The sequence below is a fragment of the Aphelocoma coerulescens genome, chromosome 20, assembly GCF_041296385.1.
Source record: "Aphelocoma coerulescens isolate FSJ_1873_10779 chromosome 20, UR_Acoe_1.0, whole genome shotgun sequence".
Taxonomy (NCBI): domain Eukaryota; kingdom Metazoa; phylum Chordata; class Aves; order Passeriformes; family Corvidae; genus Aphelocoma; species Aphelocoma coerulescens.
Window position 1 is genome coordinate 8,989,327 of NC_091033.1, and position 20,574 is coordinate 9,009,900.

Sequence of the window (20,574 nt, forward strand, 5' to 3'; positions counted from 1 at the left end):
ATATTGCCCTGCGCTCCCGGAGGAGCCGGGAGGAGCCGGGCGGGGAGCGGGCGCGGCAGAGGGTGCTCGTGTGTGCCGGGAGCCTGCGGAGCCCGGGAGCCGCGGCGCTTCCCGCCCCAGCTGCGAGCACAGACCCAGCCTACCCCGGGGTGAAGCCACCACCTCCGAGGCCAGGAAGCTGTGCCGTGTGTGCCCCGCGTCTGCTCACAGCCGGCTGCTCCTCAGGGAGTGGGAGAGCTCCCATCGGGATGTTGGAAATGTGCAGGAGCCCCTGATTGGGACTTGCTGTGGGATAAAAGAAATGAAGTTCTACAGGCTGGCTGGCAAGGAGGAGAGCGTAATCAGATCCGTGTGCTCCACACTCACTGGATTTTGAATTCCTGCAAGTAAGTGGTGGTGGCTTTCCTGCCTGGGAAACGGGGAATCTGCAGCTAAACCAGAGGCGGAAATGCTTTAAACCCCGCCATGTATATAGAAGTTGCAGCGTTGTTGGAGATGCTGTTGGGGTGGATAGACTGGACAGGCAGGATTCCTGCTCTGGTCTGGGAAGCCTCAGCTGGGTTCAACTTTATGAGTTGGGCTCCAAGCTGCGTCACTCCATGCTTTGTGCTCTGCAGCTGGGCTTGAAAGGGAAGAAAAGGTGGTGAGCTTGGCAGCACTGCTGGGATCCCATGGCTGGAGTCTGGAGGCTGAGTGGGAGCTGATTGCTTTTGGGATAAATTAATTCAGTTCAGAGGTGTGTGGCATTGTGGGAATTTCCAGTTGTATTGTGGGTGGGGGGATAGGAGTATTGCTGGTGTGTGCAATGGGGAAATGCTGAGCTCCTGGTTATGGGTGAGGAGGCTTGAGAATGTGGTCACTGAAATGCTGTCTTCTGTAAACCTAAGATGATGTACAAATACTGCATTTGTGGCAAAGAAAACCACTGTGGTAGGCAGATGATTCTCAGGAGGACACATCTCCTTAATACACCCATCGTAGTGTGGAATCTGGCTTCCCATAACAGCAGCTCCAAGCTCTCCACTGGTCTCCTGCTGTGGCTCAGCTCTTCAGAAAACCTCGTGAGCAGGTTCTTGCCTTGGAGGAGCATTTTTCTGCCCAAGTGAATGTTCAGCAACCAGGGAAGGGTGGGAAGAAAGAACAGTGTTGAAATGGTGTCAGCCTTGAGCAAAGCCCTGTGGTGTGGGCAGACAGTCACTCATCCAAAGGTTTTAAAGTCATACTTTCTCAAAAGCCACTCCAGCACATGAACAGCAATCAGAACTGCAGCTAGAAGTGTGCATCCAAGTTTTCAGACATTTGGGTCTGGCATTTAGAAGTATGGTTGGCACTTTCTAAATTAAAAGCCTCGGGAGATGTTTGACCATGAAATCTCATTACAGAGATGAGCGAAGTGGGTGAGATCTTGTGCCTGCTTTTTTGAAGTAGTCTTAAAATTCACAAATTGCACCCCATGGTCTAGGGCAGATTCAGTGTTGTGACTAACTCTAAACAGAGCTTTCGCTTTTTGTAATTGAAAAGAAAAAAATCCATCTACTTCTGCTTCTTGTGCCTTTTTTGAAGCACAACTCCCTGGGGTACCCAAGCAGAGTTTGCTGCAGCCGTGTGCACAGTTGCTGATGGAAATCAGCTCAAAATGTTCCTTCTGGTTTCGTGCAAATAGGCTTTGAGTAGCTTCGCAGACTTTTTTTCTTGCAACCCTGCGCTGAACACTGTGGTTTTATCAGAGGAGATGAATCAGAGGCCAGGCAGAATCATCAGCAGCAGCCCTTGGCTTTGCAGTGAATTTAATCTTGCTTTCATGAAGCTGAGATGAGGAAATTGCACCTTTTATAGGACTCACAAAAAACTCCCACACCATGGAGTAGCAAACCATCTGCCTTTAGGGTGCCTGTGCTCGGGTGTCACACACAGAGGGGAGTGATCCCTCCTCGGAGGGCTGTGGGTGTTGTCGCACGTACGAAATGCAACGGCTGTGACCACCCTCGTCTTCAAAGCCACCTCGGCTGGCAGAGCCGGCGCGTTACGAAACGCTGTCTGCTGAGTCTCCTGCCCCGGGAGCAGCCCCAGGACTGGGAGATCGATCGGTAACTTTATTGGCAGGAAATTCGGGTGTAGGTTTCAGAAGGTCTGGCTGAGACTTTGCCTTGCAAAGCTGCTCAGTCCTACCTGAGCGCCTTCAGTCAGACACTGGGTTCTGCTGGAAAATCTGTGATTTTGGGAGACCCAGTGTGTTGTCCCAAGAAGTGGCTTCTCCCAGTGGCTGCTGAGCCTGAACACTGAGGAGCTTGCACTGGGCAGTTTCACTGGTCAGAAATCCTGGAGTGACCACCGACCTGCCCTACAGAAAGTAGGCCAGAAGAATTCCTCCGCATTCATTTCTACTCAAGAAAGTCTCTCCCTTCAATCTTCAAAATTCAGGGATGGAAAATCCCCCTGCTGTGGGATAAGCTGCCCCGTCTGTGCCTGCCTCAGCATGCTGAAAGCTTCCACCTCAGCTCCAAAATCACACCAGGTCCGGCTGTCGAACCTCGTTAGAACTTTGTCTGCTCAACTCCAGAGCCTGCTCAGCTCTGCCCTGCTCCTGCAGCCCACGATTCCATCACTCTAATGAGCTGAACGAGTCCAGTGAGGAGCTTCAGGCTCTGTCTAACGCACCGGCCCTTTTGCAGGTAATCCATATAATTAATGTATGCTCAGACAGAAAAGCTGTGTTGTCTAATTAAAACGTTGTTGGAAAGGGAACAGCCTCCCCTTCCCAGCTCTGATCTAAGCCAGTCTGTCCAGCCTGGTTAGTCCTTAAAACCTCTCTGTCTCACTTTCTGCCTTGAAATAATTGCTCTCCAGGGTTCATGCTTCAGTCAGGGCAGTTTCCAAAGGCATGGGAAGTTCTTAGATAAAAGGGTGCTTTCAGATAAAAGGGTGCTGCAAATGGGCAGAGACCTTCTGGTTATTGGGGTAAAAATGTGCCAAAGATGCTGCTGTGTGACTGGGGGTGCAGGGGAGAGGGGAGATCCTGTGGGTCTGCAGTAGCTTCCGAGATTTACACAAGGTAGGGTGGCTTCTCACCAGAGCTCATCTGGCCTTTGTCTTCCGGATGAAGATACGCAAGAGGGTGAGTAAGGGGTGCTCAGCATGTCTGCTGGATCTCTGGGTCCCCATCCGTGCTGGTGGAAGCTGTCCTGCCCAGCTGTGCCCAGGGACCCTGCTGCTGGGCCCATCTGGATCAGCTACCGCGGCTTCTTGGAGCTGTGCTTCACTCCAGGAACTGCCTCCATCTCCTTTTGGATCAGGCATTTCCTGGGTGTCGGTGTCAGGCCAGCCTTTTTTTGTAGAGCAGGGTGCACAGAGCTGAGCTGTGCAGAGCTGGGAGCCGCAGCCGCTGTCAATGCTGGTGCAGCTGAAGGGATGCCAGCTTTTGCTCTGGGTTTGCAGTGCACTGGCAGCGGAGCAGGGACAGGGATGGTGGCATGGGGTTGGTGACACAGGGGTCACCAAAAGCCTCCTGGGGAAGGTGGTGATCCTTACAGGCTGGGGAGCATCCGTGCTTTGTGTCGGGCTCCCCAGCACCCTCCTGCCTCTGCACCTCTTGCTCTGGCTCTGCCGCATTTTGCAGGGGACGACTTTTGCCTTGAGGAAGGCACAGGGACAAGGGCTGGATTTGGGCAAAGCACAGATTTAGGCAGACAAAAGGGATGGAAAGATTGGGTGTTTTCTGCTCTGGTGTCACAGCAGAGAGCAGCTGCAGACCTGGGGTTGTGGTGGCACAGGGAATGTAGGGTCTGTGTGAATCCGCTGCAGGAAGAGCATGTCCTGATGCATTCTGCTGAGCCCGGGGCATGAGGAGGGAGAGGAAGGAGAGGCTGAAGCTCACCCTATTTCCAGGAAGTTGAGTCATCCTGCCTGTCCTTTCTGGCCTCCCCTATGCTCAGGAGCAGTGTCACCCCCATCCCGCAACCTGGAGTACTGTCCCTGTGTCCCCAGAAGGCATTCTGGCATTTTTAGGGTGTCTCCAGAGGATTTTCAGGGCCCCGGGCACCTCCTTTTCACCATTTCAGTGGCAACTTGTGAGCTTGAATCCTGCTGGTTTTGTTGGATTGGTTTTTTCAAAAGGAACCAGAATGTGAAGTTTTCTCCCGTGGTGGCAGAGTACCCACTGCCGAGTGTCCACACTGGGCTGGGCACTGGAGGTGTTATGGTGACCCTGGGGAGGGCAATCGCTGGCCGGAAAATGGGACACCCAATGAAATGTCCCCGTCCAGAGCATCCAGAGAGACCCCCTGCTGGGGGACTGTGCTGCAGGGGTCCCTCAAGCCCTGGGGGTCATTGAGCACCATTTCGTGCCGTGGTGAGCCCAGCAGCTCCCGGCTGAACCCCAGCTCGTCTTCTCTCTCCCCAGAGCTCGGCCCTGCAGTGGTGTTGGAAGCGGCTCCCCCATGGCTGCAGCCGGCGGCGAGGGGACAGCAGGGACCGGGCTCCTGCCGGCCGGCGCTGCCCTGGCCCTGCTCGGTGGCCTGGTCTACCTGGGCGCCCTGTGCGCTGCCTGTAAACGGTACGTGCTGCCCACGGCTCCTCCCCTTTCCCTCCTGGGGCTGGGATGGGCCTGGGGATCCCCTCGGTGACATTTGGTGGCTGCAGGTGGAGACTCTGTGTGAGCCCATCCTGAGCTGGGACCGCTGGGATCTGCTCACGCCAAACCCCCACCTGTGCCCCAGTGCAGCTCTGCCTGACTTGATCCTGCATCCCTGTGTGTTGCAGCCCCCCGGGACACCCCCTACACCCAAAACCCAGAGAGAGCTGAGTTGTGAGTGGGATGGACAATTCCAGGGGCAGTGCCGAGGGTGGTGCCAGTGGTGCCCTGCACAGCGCAGAAGGGTGCAGGATGCAATCGTGATGTCCCCAGCCAGCACAGACCGTGCTGTGGGGCTGGGGAAGGAGCAGGGATGTGGGTTTTGGGAGTGCCACACTGGGGACCCGGGGCACCTGCTCCTCACCCTTGGCTTTGCCATCTGCCTTGGGCTCAGCCCCCCTTCTCCCTGCAGGAAGGGCAGGAAGAAGGTTGCTCCGGATGGGGTGAAGCTCGTGGATGAGGTAAGAGGATGTTTGGGGGGCAGGATCGGCCCCGGGGGGTGGTCTGGGTTCTCAGCCCAGCCTGAGGGTGTGTGTTCCCCCACGGCAGGCCCTGCTCCGCCAGACGCAGCTGCGGTCACTCAGCAAGTCGGACACGAAGCTGCACGAGCTGTACCGGGTGAAGGTCAGAGACGACGGTGAGTGGCCGTGGAGCTGGGGGAGCCCAAGGGGCTGGTGGCCCTGGGCAACTGCCTGCAGTCCCCATGTTGCCCAGAGAGTACATCGTGTCATGGACAGACGTGGCACCGTGCTGGCACAGGGGTTGGTGCCTGTTGCATCCCCTGATTTCCTCTCCTCTCCCGCAGTCCAGCGTCCGGCCAGCCTGGATCTCGCTTGTCCCGCGGCCCCTGGAGGCGAATCCCTGCACAGCGCCGGCCTCCTGCACCGTGAGCTGCCCCAGATCCCCGTCCCTGAGCCCCCGGCCGCCTCCCCAGCCCCCGACCAGACCTACTCCAACCTGCTCTTCAGCCCGCTGCGGAAACCAGCGCCAGACACTGTCTATGAGTGCCTGGCAGTGGGGGGCGAGGACGCCCCGGTGCCCCCCATGCCCACTGGCACCCAGGTGTCCCCTCCGCGGGCTGTGCATGGGGCAGCCGATTATGCCTGTGTCCATAAGGTGAAGAAGACGGTGTCAGTGGAGGTGCAGGATGGCGCTGTGGCAGGACCCCCTGGAGCACAGCACTGCTGGGATGGTGCAGGCAATGCCCCCCAGGCCAAGGTATGACTCTGGGGGGGTCATTTAATTACATGTCTCCCTGTAGTGCCCATGTTTGGAGTAAGGTATAAATTAGGATCCACTGCCAGGATCCTCCTGGGGGGCTTTCGGAAGATGGGGGGGACAAAATCATGAGGATGAAGGGATTGCCCCTAAACTCCCACCCTAAAAAAAAATTCCTTTTGCAGCTGGAAGAGATGTACTCAACGGTGTGCAAAGCCACCAGAAAGAAATCCCAGGTCCCTGCATCGAGCCAAAGGGCCGTGAAGGAGGCAGGTTCCGGGTGGCTGCCCCCCCTCCAGCAGGAGGGGGCCCCTGCAGCCCCAGGCCTCCCTGACCCCTGTTATGAGTCCATCAACGACAGAGCATGGACTGCTCAGGGCCGTGGCCCCGACCCTGACTATGAGGCCGTGGATATTAACTGGAAGAAGACAGCAAAACGGGGCAAGCTGGGGACGCCCTGTGTCCCCGAGAACCTGTACGAGAGTGTGGTGGACATTTGGGCAGGGGAGCCCCAGAAAGCCTCTGCGCGGACAGCGGCCAATGGGCTGGAGGTTTACATCACCAACCTATAGCCCCCCAGGAGCAGGGGCAGGGCCATAGCAGGGTCCCACCCGGCTGGACACTGTCGGGTGCCAGGGGACAGGTGCCAACAGCCCTGTGCCCACCAGAGCGGCTGCATCCCTGCACACACTCTCTGTATATATTTTCTGTTACTTTTCTATGAGTGTCCTTGTCCCATCCCAGCCCAGCTGGTGCCAGCAGGTCGATGGTGGGATGTCCCAAGATGGGTATTTTGGGGGTGCTGCATGCTGTGTGGGATCCCAGTGAGACAGGGCTGGTGCTGGCACCAAGAAGGGAACAGGGTGGGGACCATGTTTTGGGGCAGGGGGTGGCAGGGCTGTGGCCAGCCCCATGCCTTGGGCTGCAGGATCAGACCCTCATCAGGGGGTTTCTACCATGACTGAGAGTCTCTGTCCTCTTCACACTGTGGGGGAGCCAAAGGCTCCCTCCAGCCCCCAGGAAGCCCTGAGAAGCTTTGCTCCCATCACAGAACATCCCTTGTTATAGGGAGACGGGGTCAGCCCTGTGCCTTCGTGAAATCATAGCATATCCTGAGTTGGAAAGGACCCACAAGAGCTCATTGAGTCCAACTCCTGACCCTGCACAGGACAACACAGAAATTTCCCTGCTGTGGGCTCTGCTCCATCCTCCCTTCCCACCCTTTCAGACCCATGCAAGGATGTCTCCATGGGCAGCCCTCTCCCAAACACCATTAAAAGGCTGAGAGAAGGTTTACACTCTTAAACTGAGTCTAAATCCCTGGTTCTGAGGGCTGCTGGTGCAGCTGGTGCTGGGAGAGCAGCTTGGAGCACAGTGTGACTGAGTGCACCCGTCCTGGATGGGGGAAATGGGGTACACAAAGCCACCGAGAGCTGCTGAGTGGAGTGATCTGTGCCAGAGCAGAGCTTTGCACAGGGCTGGGGTAGAACCTAGGGCGTGTTTGCCCAGCACTTGCTTCCTGCTCACCTCGCCATTACTCACTCCCCTGGGTCCTGTGGCCTCCATGTGCCAAAAAAGCTTGGGTGAGCTGGATCTGTACCCCGACCCTCAGACCCCAGGGCTTAAACTTCACTCCTCTTCTCCCCGTGGGGAGTTGCACATCCCCGCCCCAAGGGACTCCCTGGTGAGGCAACGACGGTGGCTCTGGTGACATGGCCATCAGCTGGCCAGCGGCTGCCTGACCTCGTGGCACGACGGCCCGGTGCTCGCTGGAGCCAGGTGGAACCTGCAGCCCCTGTGTCGTGCCGTGCTGTGCCAGGCTGTGTGGCAGGAAGCCACACGCCTTCCCTCAGCAGCTTTGCCCCTGCACCGCGGCAGGTGAAGAGATTAAAACCGAAAACGCGGCGCTCAGCAAACCCCGCTCAAGGCGTTAGAGCTGGAGGCACCCCAGGCGTCGTCAGCTCCGTGCTCGACGCCAAACCACAGCCGCCCTCGAGAGCTCCCATCCCCCTGCGAGATAAGGGCGCTGATAGAACACGGCTGGTGCCGGTGCTGCCGCGCTCTTCCTGCTGCCAGTGGCACCAGAACGACGCGTGGGCTCCCCCCGCGCTGCCCCCGGCCGCACCCTTCCCCTGTTCCCCTTCTCCATCATCCCACCCCACATGGCTGGCTCCCTCCTGCACCACCTGAACCCCCTGGGAGCTGTTTTGGGCTGTGTTGCCAGCCACAGGAGCATCACTTCCGTGTGGGATCAGTGTGGCTTCATTCCGGGTGGGCTGGGATGTGGGTACCACTGCGCCACCTCCCTGGGGGAAGGCAGGCTTGGAATGGCACCAGGGAAGGGAAAGCTCATGCTGTGGCAGAGCGGAGGTGGCCAAATTTGGTCTCCAATTTACCCCAGTAGCAGCAGAAGCCGTGCAGGGCTGCCTGCTTGCCCATAATCCCTGTGGGACGTGGGAGAGCCTCAAATAAGAGAAAAACTGCGCAGTCCTCACGGTGATGGAAAATGTCCCTGGAACCCCGGTTGGAGGCTCGAAACCTGGGTGGTGAATGAAGGATCCATCCCAAAACATCACTTGGAGTCTCGGGCTGTGGTCGGGAAGGTCGGGGTTGGGGTCAGAGCGAGGGGAGACGGTAGGGCTGGGAGCACCCCGCCTCAGCCGCGGGGACAGACGTGTGCGGGGCTCTTCGTCACGCTGCGAGGGACGGTGCTGGACGGTGCCGTTCCCACAAGAGGGAGCGAGCAGGAGCCCAGCGAGCGCCGCAAGAGGCTGAACGGGTCGCACATCGTATAGTCCTGCACGCTGTAGGATGTAGCCCGGTGCTGCAAGGCGTATTACATGGTGCACGGTGTGACACCTGCAAGGTGCGACACCTGCACCGTGTCACACACTGCATGGCGCTGTACGGGGCTCTGTACTATAAGGACCCGCACCCCCGATGTCCCTGCAGCCCGTACGGCTCCGCAGCCCGAGCAGCTCTGTGGCTGTACGGCAGCACAGGGCTCTCCAGCCAAACCAGCCCCGCACCTGAACAGCTCCGCACCCCGCCCAGCCCCACATCCCTGAAGCTCACACCCGTGTGGCCCCGTCCCCCGGCAGCTCTGCACATCCAGCAGGCAGCCAGGGGACATGGGCAGTGCGGGCACGGCCCCGGCTCTCTCTGCAAGACCACCTGGGCGAGGGGCATCACAGCCCAGTCCGCAGCCAACCCGCCCCTGGCAAGGGAATCCAGGTACCACGGGGGGATCTCCCAGGGATGGTGATTCTTGGGAGAGTCCTGTGCAGGGCCAGGAGTCGGACTAAATGATCCTTGCATGTCCCTTCCAACTCAGGAGGTGCTATGACCACGATTTTAACTTGGGATGCCCCCCTGCCGCACCCTCCTGCCCGGGCCGGGGGTCGGACTGGCGGCACCCTGTGCAAGGGCGGGCGATACTCGTAGAGTTGCACAACACCGAACGGAGCTGACGGAGCCTTCAACTCCGCGCTTCGGCCGCCGTTAACCATTAAACCAGAGCGGGGACGGCCGCGGAGCCTCCCCCGGGCCCCACAGGCTCCTCCAGGGCTGCGCTAACGGGGGCTGCGGGATCCGGCCCGCCAGGGACGGGACAGGATGGGGAATAAAGGCTGCTCCGGCTGTGCTCCTCCTCCTGTGCTCCCCGGGCAGGTCTGGGGCCCCGCGGGTGTCTCCGTTCCCGGGGGACACTGCCCTTTACCCGGCTGGTCCCCAGTTCCTGAGGCGTGCAGGGGGACCCCGCGAGCGGCCGTCCCGGGGCGACACCGGGCGCTTGGCCGGGTTCGTGGGGGCTTTCCCGGTGTGCTGCCTTTTTCACTCTTACGAAAGCACCAGGGCATGGCGCAGGGTGGAAGCGGCACCTCCAGCTCCCCTGCACCACAGCAGGGAACACGGGGTGGCCAAACACCCCAGAAGCCAAGCTGGGAACATCCCCTCCCCAGGCAGGGGATCCCCGGGATGCCGCCCCAGCAACCCCACAGCCCCCGAGCCACGGGAATCAGCCGTGTCAGCCAGCCCAGGGCTGCTGAGGGACAGGCGGGGGAGACAGGAGGGGGGGGGACAGACGGGGGCCACCATCTGGGACAGCCGCACGGACTCTGTCCCGGCCTTCAGGCTGCGGGTTGGTCAATCCAGCAGCAGCAGGACCCGGTGGCCCGTCACCGCCGCCCGGCGCTCGCGGCCCCGCGGGTTTTGGGGCAGGTGAGGAGCCGAAGGCAGATGGGCGCCAGCCCGAGCTCCCCAAGCACCCCACGCACCCCAAAACCCCATGCACCGCATGGACTCCACGTACCCCCTTGCACTACAGGTACCCCCTCCTACCCCACATACCCAGGGCACCCCAAGGCACCCCAGAATTCCATGGACCCCACGCACTCCAGGCATTCCATGTATCCAGGCCATTCCACGCATCCCACATGCCCAGCGTACCCCATGCACCCCGTGGAGCCCACGCACCCCGTGTACCCCCCATGCACCTCAGTACCCCAAGTACCTCCTGTAGCCCTGGCAGCCCGGGCACCCCTCCTACACCCAGCCCTGCCACTCTGTGTGGGTTTTGGCAGTGATTCCCCGTGGTGGGCAGGACTGACTGAATCTGTGCGGAATTAGGGACTTCTTTCCTGCTGGGAACGACGCACACACCCCAAAAATCCAGACCACACCCCCTTTCTAGCAGAAGGTCACTGTAACTTTTGGGGGAGCCCTAGAGCTGATGGGGGAACCCTACAGGCAAGTTCCAGGGGGTATAAAACTTCGGAGAGAACTTTGGGGGTACTCTGTAAATTTTTGGGGAGTATAACCTTGTGAGGAGCTCTGCAACGTTTGAAGAACCCCTGTAACTTGTCGGCGTCCCTATAATTCGGCCGGTCACGTCATTTTTGCGCGAATCCCCCAAAGTTTAACGCTGCAAATTTCACCCCGGTAAGTCCGCAGGAGCCGTCGGGCGTTTCGCGGGATGCTCCGCGGTGGCGGGACCCCCGCGGGTTTTTTTTGGGGGGGGGCGCCCATAATCCCGCGCCGTAACAACAAAATCGGAACTTTCGGGGGTCTTCTACAACTTTTGGGGAGCCCCGCGAGTTTGGCGGGAAAAGGGGAGGTGACTTCACGGTGGCCCCACGGGTTCCGGGGAGGACTCGGCGGTGAGGGGGGGGTGACACGGGCGGCCTGGTGGGAGTGGGGTGAGGCTTGGGGGGGGGCTGGTTTTTTTTTTGGGGGGGGGGGGTCCCGCGGGCAGCGCGCGCGGCGGGAGGGCGGGGCAGGCGAAGATGGCCGCTGCCGGCGGGGGCGTGGCGCGGCCGGGGGGGGCGTGGCGGCCCGGCGAGGGCGGGGGCGTGGCCGCCGGCGGCGAAGTGGCAGCGCGCCGCAGCCAATCAGAGGCGCGGAAAGCGGCGGCGGCGCTCCAGCCCGCGCGGCCCGGCCAATGGCGCGGCGCTCGGGGGGCGCGGCCCGGCCGGCGCCGACACCGGGGCCGCGCGCGGCGGAGCGCGCTCCCCCCCCCCCCCCGCCGCCGGGCCGCGGCCGCTCCGCGCATGGACCCCCCGCGCCCGCCCGCGGTCCTAATGCCCGCCCGCCGCCGCCGCCGCCCGCCGCCCCCGCCCGCGCCGCCCGCCGCCCGCGCCGCCGCCGCCAAGGTACCGGGGGCGGCGGCGGAGACCGGGGTGGGATCCGGGGGAGGCGGCGGGGGGGGGGGGGGGGCGGTGACAGCTGACAGCGGCCCGCCCGAAACTTTCCCCGCCGGTAAAATGGCGCCGCGATGGGATAAACTTTGGGGGGCGGGAAGGGGGGCGTATGGCGGCGGGGCGCGGGGGGTGGTCGTGGGTCACATCACCCGCACCGCCGGGGGGATCGTCTCTCCTGGATCGCAGCCCTTTGCGATCTTCCAGGGATCTCCCGCCGCCGGGATCCACCCAGCCCCGCCCCAGGGAGATCAGCTAGGATCCGCTTGGAGCGGGATCCGCTTGCAGCGGGATCGACTTGGTGCTGGATCACGTGGGATCTGCCTGGAGTGGGATCCACTTGGTGCCGGAGCGTGGGCAGTGGGTGCCGGTGTCTGGGGTTGGCCTGGCAGGCACGAGCGTGCTCCCAGCTCTGGAGATACCCGCTGGATCCCGGGTGATCCGCTCAGAGCGGGATAAACTTGGGATATGGATCCATAAGTGTGGATCTATACCGGAATGTGGGTGCTGCCACTTTAGAGCTGCGTTGCCAGGAGGGTGTCAGGTCGTCTCCTGGCTCTGTGGAGATCCCTGCTGGGTCCCTACTGATGCTCAGCCAGTGGGCGATTGCTGGCAGCAGCATCACAGGGGGATCTGGAGAGTGCTAAGGAACTCCTGGCTGGATCCCACTGCGGCCTGGTGGGATCCACTTGGGATTTACCCCAGGGGGACCCACTGAGCGGCTGGCAGGGTCCCACCACAGCCCTGCCTTGGAGGCGCTGATCCAGCTCCCCAAACCCACCTTCCCATCCCACCGAGGTCAGGGGGATCCCTGCGGAATCCACTGCTCGGGGATCCCTGCTGCCCGCTGCCGTCTCTCCCGCAGGCTCCGCTGGGATCCGAGGGCTGGCTGGGGGAGCCGCCGTCACGCCGGGATCCGGCCAGCCAGGAGGCCATGCTGCGGGTGCTGGACGCGGGGCTGGAGCGGTGCCTGGCGCTGCACTCTGCCGTGCAGTGCATCCCCGTGCCCCGGCACAGGTAGGGACACCGGCACGGCCACCACCCTCCCACCGGCACTGGCCTCACTGCGGGAGCCAGGGTTTTTTTCTGCAGGAGGACTTTGGCCGCTGTTGGCCATGCCGGGATCCCCGGCAGTGAGCGGCTGTCCCGCTGTGGCAGCTCCAGGGACTCCCAGCTGGGAGCATCACCACGTTATCCGTTTGCAAAATGCTCTTGACCTCTTGCCTTTTTTTTTAAAATCTAAATTATTTGTAGGTTTTTTTCCACCTCAAGAAACTGTTTGGCCCCAGGCAAGCCATCCCCATGTCCCTGGGCAGGATGCAGGTGCCAGTACCCTCCGGCATGGTGCTGCCCACGGGCATGGAGGGTTGCCCCTGGCATAGCACAGGCAGTGGCATTTTGGCAGCCTGCCTGCACCTCTGCCTGTGCCATGCCCAGGAGAATTCCAGCCAGCTGCTGGGGTCAGCAGCATCTCAGGGTGCTGCAGAGTGTGGGACACCTGTGGATGCCTTTCCACTTGGTGATGCCCCCAGCACGATGGGGCCACTGAGACTCTGTGCCATTCGTGTGCCCCCACACAAACCACCCTGGGGTGGGTGCGGGACACTGTTGGTGGGAGGTCCCAACACCTCAAGGTGGGAGGGAGAGCAATAGAGGGTCCCAGGGGACCCATCCATCCTGAAACAGTCCCCTCTGCTCTTGCTGGCAGGAAGCTCTCGGGCAAGGCCGGCATTGATGAGGTGATGGCGGCCGCGGTGCTCACCAGCCTCTCCGCCAGCCCGCTGGTGCTTGGGCACCCACCGGCCACTCATGCCCCAGGTAAGAGCATGTCCCTGTCCCCCCCATCCCTGGACACATGTCCCAAGGCAGGACCTGACCTTCCTCTTCTCCTCAGCAGAGCCTGGCAGCGAGGTCTGGAAGGAGGCTCCCACCATGTCCTCCAGCTGCAGCAGCAGCAGCAACACCAGCGGGGACTGGAGCTGGGACCCCTCCAGCGACCGATCCACCCCCTCCACCCCCTCACCCCCCCTCTCCAGCCACGTCCCCAGCACCTTCCTGCCTGGCCCACTGCCAGATGAGGGTCCTGATGAGCCCGACGGCACCCACTTTGTCTTTGGAGAGCCCACCCCACGGAAGAGGAAGGTGGGATGAAGCTGGGGATGATGATGGGGGTGAAGCTGGGAATAGTAAGGATGGGGATGCAGAGGAGGTTGAGGTTGAGGGATGACAGTTGGGATGAGGTTGGGTACATGAATGAGTTTGGGAATGGGGATAGTGAGGATGGGGATGAGGAGGATGACATTTGGGGTGCGAATGAAGAAGATGGGGTTGGAGATAGGGATGAAGGTTGGGATGAGTTTGGGGATGTGGATGATGATGGGGGTAAGGTTGGGGATGACAATGAAGATGATATTGGGGCTGGGATGACAGTGGGGCTGGAGATGAGGTTGGGAATGAGGATGATGGTGGGGATGGAGCTGCCAGCCTGACGCTTCTCTCCTGCAGAACTCCACCAAGGTGATGTTCAAGTGCTTGTGGAAGAGCTGTGGCAAAGTCCTCAGCAGCTCCTCAGGGATGCAGAAGCACATCCGAACTGTGCACCTTGGGTAAGCACGTGGGGTCCCCCGGACACCCCCAGACCCCCTGGTACCCCTTGCAGGGTCCTGCCATGCCGGGGGAGAGTGTCCCAGCCAGCCTCTGCTCTCCCTGCAGCCGGAAAGCCGACCTGGAGCAGAGCGATGGCGAGGAGGATTTCTACTACACGGAGCTGGACGTGGACGTGGACGCGCTGACAGACGGGCTCTCCAGCCTCACGCCGGTCTCTCCCACCTCCTCGGTGCCTCCCGCCTTTCCCGGCCCCGAGGCTCCTCCGCCACCAGCGCTGCCGATCCTCGACCTGGCCCTGGCCTCCCCCTGCAGCCCCCCGGCCCCCCCTGGCCGCTGCCACGTCCACACAGACCACGCGTACCAGGTGAGGGGCACAGGGATGGAGCGGGGACAGGGATGGAGGTGGGGCTGCTGCACTCCCTCATCACCTTGTCTGACAGGAGCTGTGTCCTCTCTCTCCAGGGCTGCCGGACCCCTCCACGGCCACCGGTGTCCCCCACTGTCCCCACCCCACCACCGCCCAAGCCACCGGCCGTGCCCAGGTGAGCCATTGCTGTCGCACCCCACCCTGTCCCCTCTCACCTGTGTGTGTCCCCGTCGTGACTTGTCCCCTCTGCCCGCAGGCGGCCGCGGGGGGAGGCCAAGAAGTGCCGCAAGGTGTACGGCATGGAGCACCGGGAGATGTGGTGCACGGCGTGCCGCTGGAAGAAGGCCTGCCAGCGCTTCCTCGACTGACGGAGCCCCGCCGCTCCCCCCTTCTTGCACATTTTGCACTCGAGGTGCCTTCGCGCCCCCCCGGCCGCGCCCCCGGACTCAGGGAACGGCCCCCCAAAAGCTTTATGCACACACACAGCCCCCCCGCCACGGAGCTTGTCCCCCCTGCCTTTTTCTTCCCTTTGAAAATAAGCTAAATCCGACCCTGCTCCTTGCCGGCAGGGGCTGGCGGGGGGCGTCCGGCTGCTCCCAGCCCCCTCCCCACTCCGGTTTGGGGACGCCCCCATGGCTCAAATAAGCTGTGCCTGTGGCCGGCGGGGGCTCGGAAAAGGGGGTGTCTGTTCCTGCCCCTCGCCTGCTCCCGGGGGGCAGCCCCAGTGCCCAGGGCAGAGGTGGGCGCCTGCCCCCCCTCACCCCCCCCAGGGGGGTTTTTACTCTTTGTAATGTCATTTGTCTCTCTCGTTTCGGGGAGCCCCCACCGGGGCAATGCCCCGGGAAGTGCCTGCAGGAATGCGCCCATTTGCACTAAGCCAAACTGCACAAAGAGGGGTCTTTTTGTTTTCCTTTACTTTTTTTTTTTTCTCCTTCGTGTGGTTTTTATTTTTTAAATAAAATATATGAAAATTCATATTTTTACCTACTCCCTCCCACAGCACAAGAGCGCGCGGGCCGCGGCGCTGCGGCAGCGGGATGTCTCCAGCCCTGGGTGGGTTTTTAAGGGGTTTAATTCACTTTAAACCCCCTTTTTACCCAAAAAAACCCCTTTTTCCCCTCTAAACCCTTTCTTCCCTCTCATTCTGTCACTCTCCAGCCCAGGCAGCAGCTTGGGTTTGGCCAGGTCATGCCACCCTGCTCCTCTCCCCATCCAAGGAGGGGACAGGGAAGGGTGGTGGCCCTTCCACCCTCCTGCCCTGTGGGAAGGTTCCCTTTGCATGAGGGATCCCCCCCCCATTGCAGGGTCCCCCCTTGCAGGGGGTTGGACACTGCTTTGGCCCCATGGGTCAGGCTGGTGCTGTGCCCCCACTTGTCCCCTCCGGGGATGTGATGTGTCAGATCCAAAAGAAAAAAAAAATAAATATTTGGATTTTTTTTATGATTCCTGTTCTTTAGTTACTGTTAAGAGGCAGGGTGGGCACCCTGGGCCCCTTGGCACCCCCAAACCCACTGCTGTCACCCTCACTGCATCCCACATCCCCCAGGGATGACATCATCCTGTGCATCCTCCTGGGAGTTACTTAAAGTTCAGATAAAGACCAAAAAATAAGGAAATTGCCCCCAACAGGCAGCAGGGAGGGAGGGAACGCAACAGGTACCTGTCTGGGAGGGGGAAGGGGAAGGAGGAGGGAGCAGCACTCCCAGCCTGAGGGTGAGCAGGGCTTTCTGCTGGGGGGAAGGGGGGTTTTGAGGATTGGGGACCCCCCATTCCAGCATCCAGGAGCAAGGGTGGGGTGCAGGACCCTGCAGCTGGATCCTCCATGTCACCCCATCTTTCCACACAGGGCAAGGAGGAAAATAATAATTATGTATCAAACAAAAAAGAAAAAGCAGACAAAATTGTAGCAGCAATTTCCCAATTTATTGAAACTGATTGATTTTTGCAGGTATGTCTAAGCTAAATCCCATCACAAAGGTTCTATCCGAGGGGCAGCCCCCGGCAGGCGAGGAACTGGGCAGCAACTAGAAAATAAAATCAGATTTACCTGAACTACATTGACAGAAAATCAGTACAACACAGCATGTTCTCCCACTGACTTCTGGTTACGAAATCTCCTCAACCTCCCCAAAATATTAAACACATCTTCAATACAAACACAGGTTTATAATAATTAATATAAAGTCAGTATAATATAGAATATTCCCAGCAAAAAAAAAAAAAATCAACAATCTTCAAACACCGTCCTTTTTGTGTTTGTTCAGCTTTATTTTTGTAGACAGGTTTAAAGCACGTTGAAAAATAAATATATATGAAAGCATACACACAGCACTCTGACTAGGGGGACTAAAAAAAAAAGAAAGGCTGAAATTCAAAACACGATTCAGGATCTACAAAATCAAAGGAACCATTAATTATGGCTTTCGTAGGAGTCGCACGTGTCACAGAATGAGCGAAAATTAGATTATCTTTCAGAATATTGCAAAAAATTCCAGTTTTTGCATTGTTTTCATGGAGTTTCTTTCCTCGAGGGTGATGTGCAAAAGGGGGAGCTTTGAGGGGAGGGTGCTTGGGGTCAGTCCCAAAACGCACCCACCCATCCCACAGCCACAGCTTTGCTTCGGGGAAGTGGAGTGTTTAAAGGCAGGAGTGGGGAGAGGAAACAAAAGGGGAACTAACGCTGGAGTGGGTTTCCTTCTGGACAAAAGAAATACTCGTTTTGTTGTCCAAAAAACTGATTTTTGATGAAAGAATAACAAAAGAAAAGGGAAAGGACAATCACTTGGCAAACCTTCATTAGGTGAGTCCTCTCTTCCTCCCCGCAAAGCCGCTCTGCAGCTGTGAGGCTTTGGGGTGACCTTAAAACCCACAAAACTGGGGAGTTCATGATTTTAATAACATTTTTGGAAATCCCAAATTGACACAAGGACCTCGTTTGTCTCCATCCTTTAAGATGCTCTCCATGTCCACGGATCCCTGGGATGTTTTCCAGAGGGCATAGACAGGACGATGCCCTCTGCCCCGTTCCGCCCTCTACTCCTGGCACTCAGATTTAAAATAAAAACTGAGGGTAATCAAGGAATTCGAGGAGGAACATTTACATGTACAAATGCTTTAAAAAAATGAGTTGCAAGTTCTCGAGACGGAGTATATCCATGTTTTACCTCTAAGGGAGTTAATTGTTTTGGAACTAAGTCTGTATATATATACACACACATATATATATATATTTAGAAAAAATTAAAAAAAGGGAACCTCAGTGAAGTATACAAAGCCCTGAAGGGAAATACAAAGACAAGATGCAGAACAGGCAGAATTAGTGGGGTTTTGTTTAAATCTCCAAGAGCAGAAGTTTGCATAGGCAGTAGATCCGAGAGACCCCGGAGAGAAGCTGGAGGGATGCGATCACCTGGAGCGACTGAGGAAGTTTATAAAGTTTCAGCATAAAAAACGCACCCAAATTCCTTTTTTTCAAGCCCAAGTCGAAGCATAGAAGGTTAAAGATGAATCCCTGCATTTCCAACTCTGCACACCTCCATCAGAACAAAGCACTTCAATAGACATCAGGTGTTAGAAGGGTTTTATTTGGTAAATGGTGTGTGTTAGTGGGACAGAAGCACGTGCGAGGTTACAACATGAAAAAGTTACGTTTTTATGTGGATTTTCCATTTTTCTCTCCTTTTTTTTTTTTTGCTTTATTTTTTGCATCCTCAGCTCAAAGAGCCTCAAAAGTGGCACAATTAGGAAACACTCCTGAGCACTGCCTGGCTCTCTGCTCACCCTTAAATATAAGGAAAGAAAAGAATAGAATATTTCCAAGGGAATTGTGAAGAAAGCTCAGCACTCTGTAACTCTGATGACAAAATTGAGTTACCCAAGGGCACGGAGGAAGAGGAGGGCTTGGCCCACAGCCAGTCCTCCTCAGAAGGTGGATGCACACACCAGCATTGGAGGGGATGGGCCATTGGAATGTCACACAAACCCAGGGGTTTGAGCTGTTTGGGTTTTAAAATTCTCTTTTAAATAGATTTTTACATATAAAAAGCAAAGATACAGATAAATCTTTAAGTACTGTATGTATTTGTCTACACGCAACAGGTGAGGCTGCACGTTCAGGACCTCAGGCACCCCCACCCCCTCCATATTTACAGGGTAAATGACAATAAATACAGAGCCCACGCTCTGGGGGAGCCAAAATTGGGGTAAGGGAACAGCCTCCTCACTCTGGGACCCCCCAAAACCACTGGAAAAGAGTATATAAAGGTCCAATTGTGACATACTGGGTGGGTTTTTAAAGCTTTTTAAGTAGGGGAGGAGAAGGAAAAGAAGCTAAAATGCAAAATGAGATTTTTCCAAGAAAAATGTTCCTGCATGATCCTCTCTGCTCTTCCTGTATTTAAGGAAGGGCTTATCCATGCTCACTGCCTAAAGCAACAAGTCCCCCTAACTCCTCCGAGGGGCTGGCAGCAGTGCTGGTGTGGCCCCACTGAGCCACACAGAGGATTTTAGGAAGACCTGCGTTCCCACATCACTGAGCACCCCCAAATCGACGGGGCAGGAGCCTGGAGGCTCCCAGGGGAAGCAATGGTGAGCTGGGAGGATGGATGCAGACAGAAGGGGGTGAATGTCTGCAAGGAACTGAGGAGCAGAGAAAGGGAATGAACACCATAAACCCAGGACGCAACTGGAACGGGAGAATGAAGAGAGATCCAGCTCCTGCAGGTGCCAGGATTGAGGCTCCCACCACATTCCACAAAATCCTGGCACCGAGTGGCTTAAATCCTTTCAGATTATTTGCTTTATGGGGGTTTATTGTACAATATACTTTTAATTCCTTTGCTGGGTGGAACCACGCTTTTCCTCATGGACCACCAGGCCTGCAGGAAGGAAAATAGCACCTTAAGTCATTTGGCTTCTGGCAATGGGGTGTCTTTCGTGGCAGGTTTCAAGGTACCACAGTCACAGACATTGTAGAAAACTGCTCGATGGCAAGGAAGGAGTGAGGTCTTCAGCTTTTTTTTTTTTTTTAATTTAAAAAAGCACCAGAAGCAAAGAGGTGAAGGTAGAACAAGCTGTTTCTCAGGAACAAGACAATTCCAACACACGCTGTTGCTGCTGTTGTTATTTAGGTGTAGCTGGAAGAAGGCAACGGTGGCCGATATGAACAGGGAGAATTCAACTACCTGGCGCAGCCCCACAGAGTCTGAGGAGATGCTGGGAGAGAAGTCTGGTTCTTATTTAAAGAAAAAATGGTTTATTTGAAAATTTACATGGAACCAGTGCAGCTAAATCTGAAAGTTTTTGTTGTGAATAAAGTAGGTGTTAGACCTACCAGTGATCAGTGAGAGTGTTGAAATTGGCAAGGAAGAACAAGGTACCCAGGTGAAATCCTGGCCCCACCAAAGTCCATGGGATGGGAGCAGCAAGATTCCACCCTGCTGGGATCTCCTCACCTCGGGCTTCTCGCCTTTCCCAGCTCATCCTGCACTGCGCCGAATGCCTCGGTTTTGCTACAGTTTGCATATATTTGTGAAAAAGGCAGCTGAGCAAAGGGAGAAAAGTGAAGATATTTGTGGAGAAGAGTGACAGGTACAGAACTACCTGCGCCCTCTAGAGCAAAAGGGGCTTCCAGAAGCACCACACGCTTTTTGGTGCCTGTGAATGACCAAAGCTGGAAGACAGGATGTGGGTAAGATGCCAGTAGGTCCAAGAAAAGTCACAATCTGTCTTTGATGGTGATTCTTTTGGAAGCTAAGAATCCAAGAGAAGTACTCGTAAGGCTGTAATCTGACTTGCCTTTTGATCTATTTGGCTCCATAAAAAAAATTAAAACTCTTTAAATAACTTTGCAAAAGGCCTGTATCATCAGGGGAAGCCCTCCAACACATCCATCCATCTGCTTTCACAACCTCAGCTTGGAATTCCACTGCTGCTGGGATTTTAGCACAGACAAGGTGTTAAAAAAACCCCAACCAACCAACAAACCTGCTTTGGACACAAAGACCTCCCTGGTGCTCGGTTCAGAGTGGGAAGGGGAGGAGGATTCATGCTTCACCAGC

The 20,574-nt window shown here is 57.5% G+C and overlaps 3 protein-coding genes across 19 annotated transcripts in view; all 3 read left to right on the top strand.

The window, feature by feature from the left end:
• The first annotated feature begins 201 nt into the window (after positions 1-201).
• LIME1 (Lck interacting transmembrane adaptor 1) lies at positions 202-7,106 on the top strand. The gene is made up of 7 exons (XM_069034228.1): positions 202-386; positions 2,422-2,672; positions 4,400-4,552; positions 5,043-5,091; positions 5,180-5,267; positions 5,436-5,848; positions 6,034-7,106. The coding sequence occupies exons 3-7, from the start codon at positions 4,437-4,439 to the stop codon at positions 6,418-6,420; spliced, it is 1,053 nt and encodes a 350-aa protein (XP_068890329.1). The 5' UTR covers positions 202-386; positions 2,422-2,672; positions 4,400-4,436; the 3' UTR covers positions 6,421-7,106.
• Positions 7,107-11,394: 4,288 nt separating this feature from the next.
• Positions 11,395-15,958, top strand: SLC2A4RG (SLC2A4 regulator). 3 transcript variants are annotated; one of them, XM_069034567.1, is made up of 8 exons: positions 11,395-11,496; positions 12,407-12,558; positions 13,250-13,359; positions 13,436-13,683; positions 14,047-14,147; positions 14,254-14,512; positions 14,611-14,690; positions 14,772-15,958. In XM_069034567.1, the coding sequence occupies exons 1-8, from the start codon at positions 11,395-11,397 to the stop codon at positions 14,881-14,883; spliced, it is 1,164 nt and encodes a 387-aa protein (XP_068890668.1). In that variant the 3' UTR covers positions 14,884-15,958. The 3 variants fall into 3 exon arrangements, with proteins under 3 accessions (XP_068890668.1, XP_068890669.1, XP_068890670.1); XM_069034568.1 differs by having other exon boundaries at positions 13,439-13,683; XM_069034569.1 differs by lacking the exon at positions 11,395-11,496 and adding an exon at positions 11,590-11,602.
• Positions 11,499-20,574, top strand: part of TPD52L2 (TPD52 like 2) — a 97,125-nt gene continuing 88,049 nt past the window's right edge. For 14 of the 15 annotated variants that reach the window (XM_069034570.1, XM_069034572.1, XM_069034576.1 and 11 more), the window contains exon 1: positions 11,499-11,510. The gene's annotated coding sequence lies outside the window, so the exon portion shown is untranslated. The remainder of the gene's footprint in view (positions 11,511-20,574) is intronic. The other variant, XM_069034571.1, reaches the window with a different exon arrangement.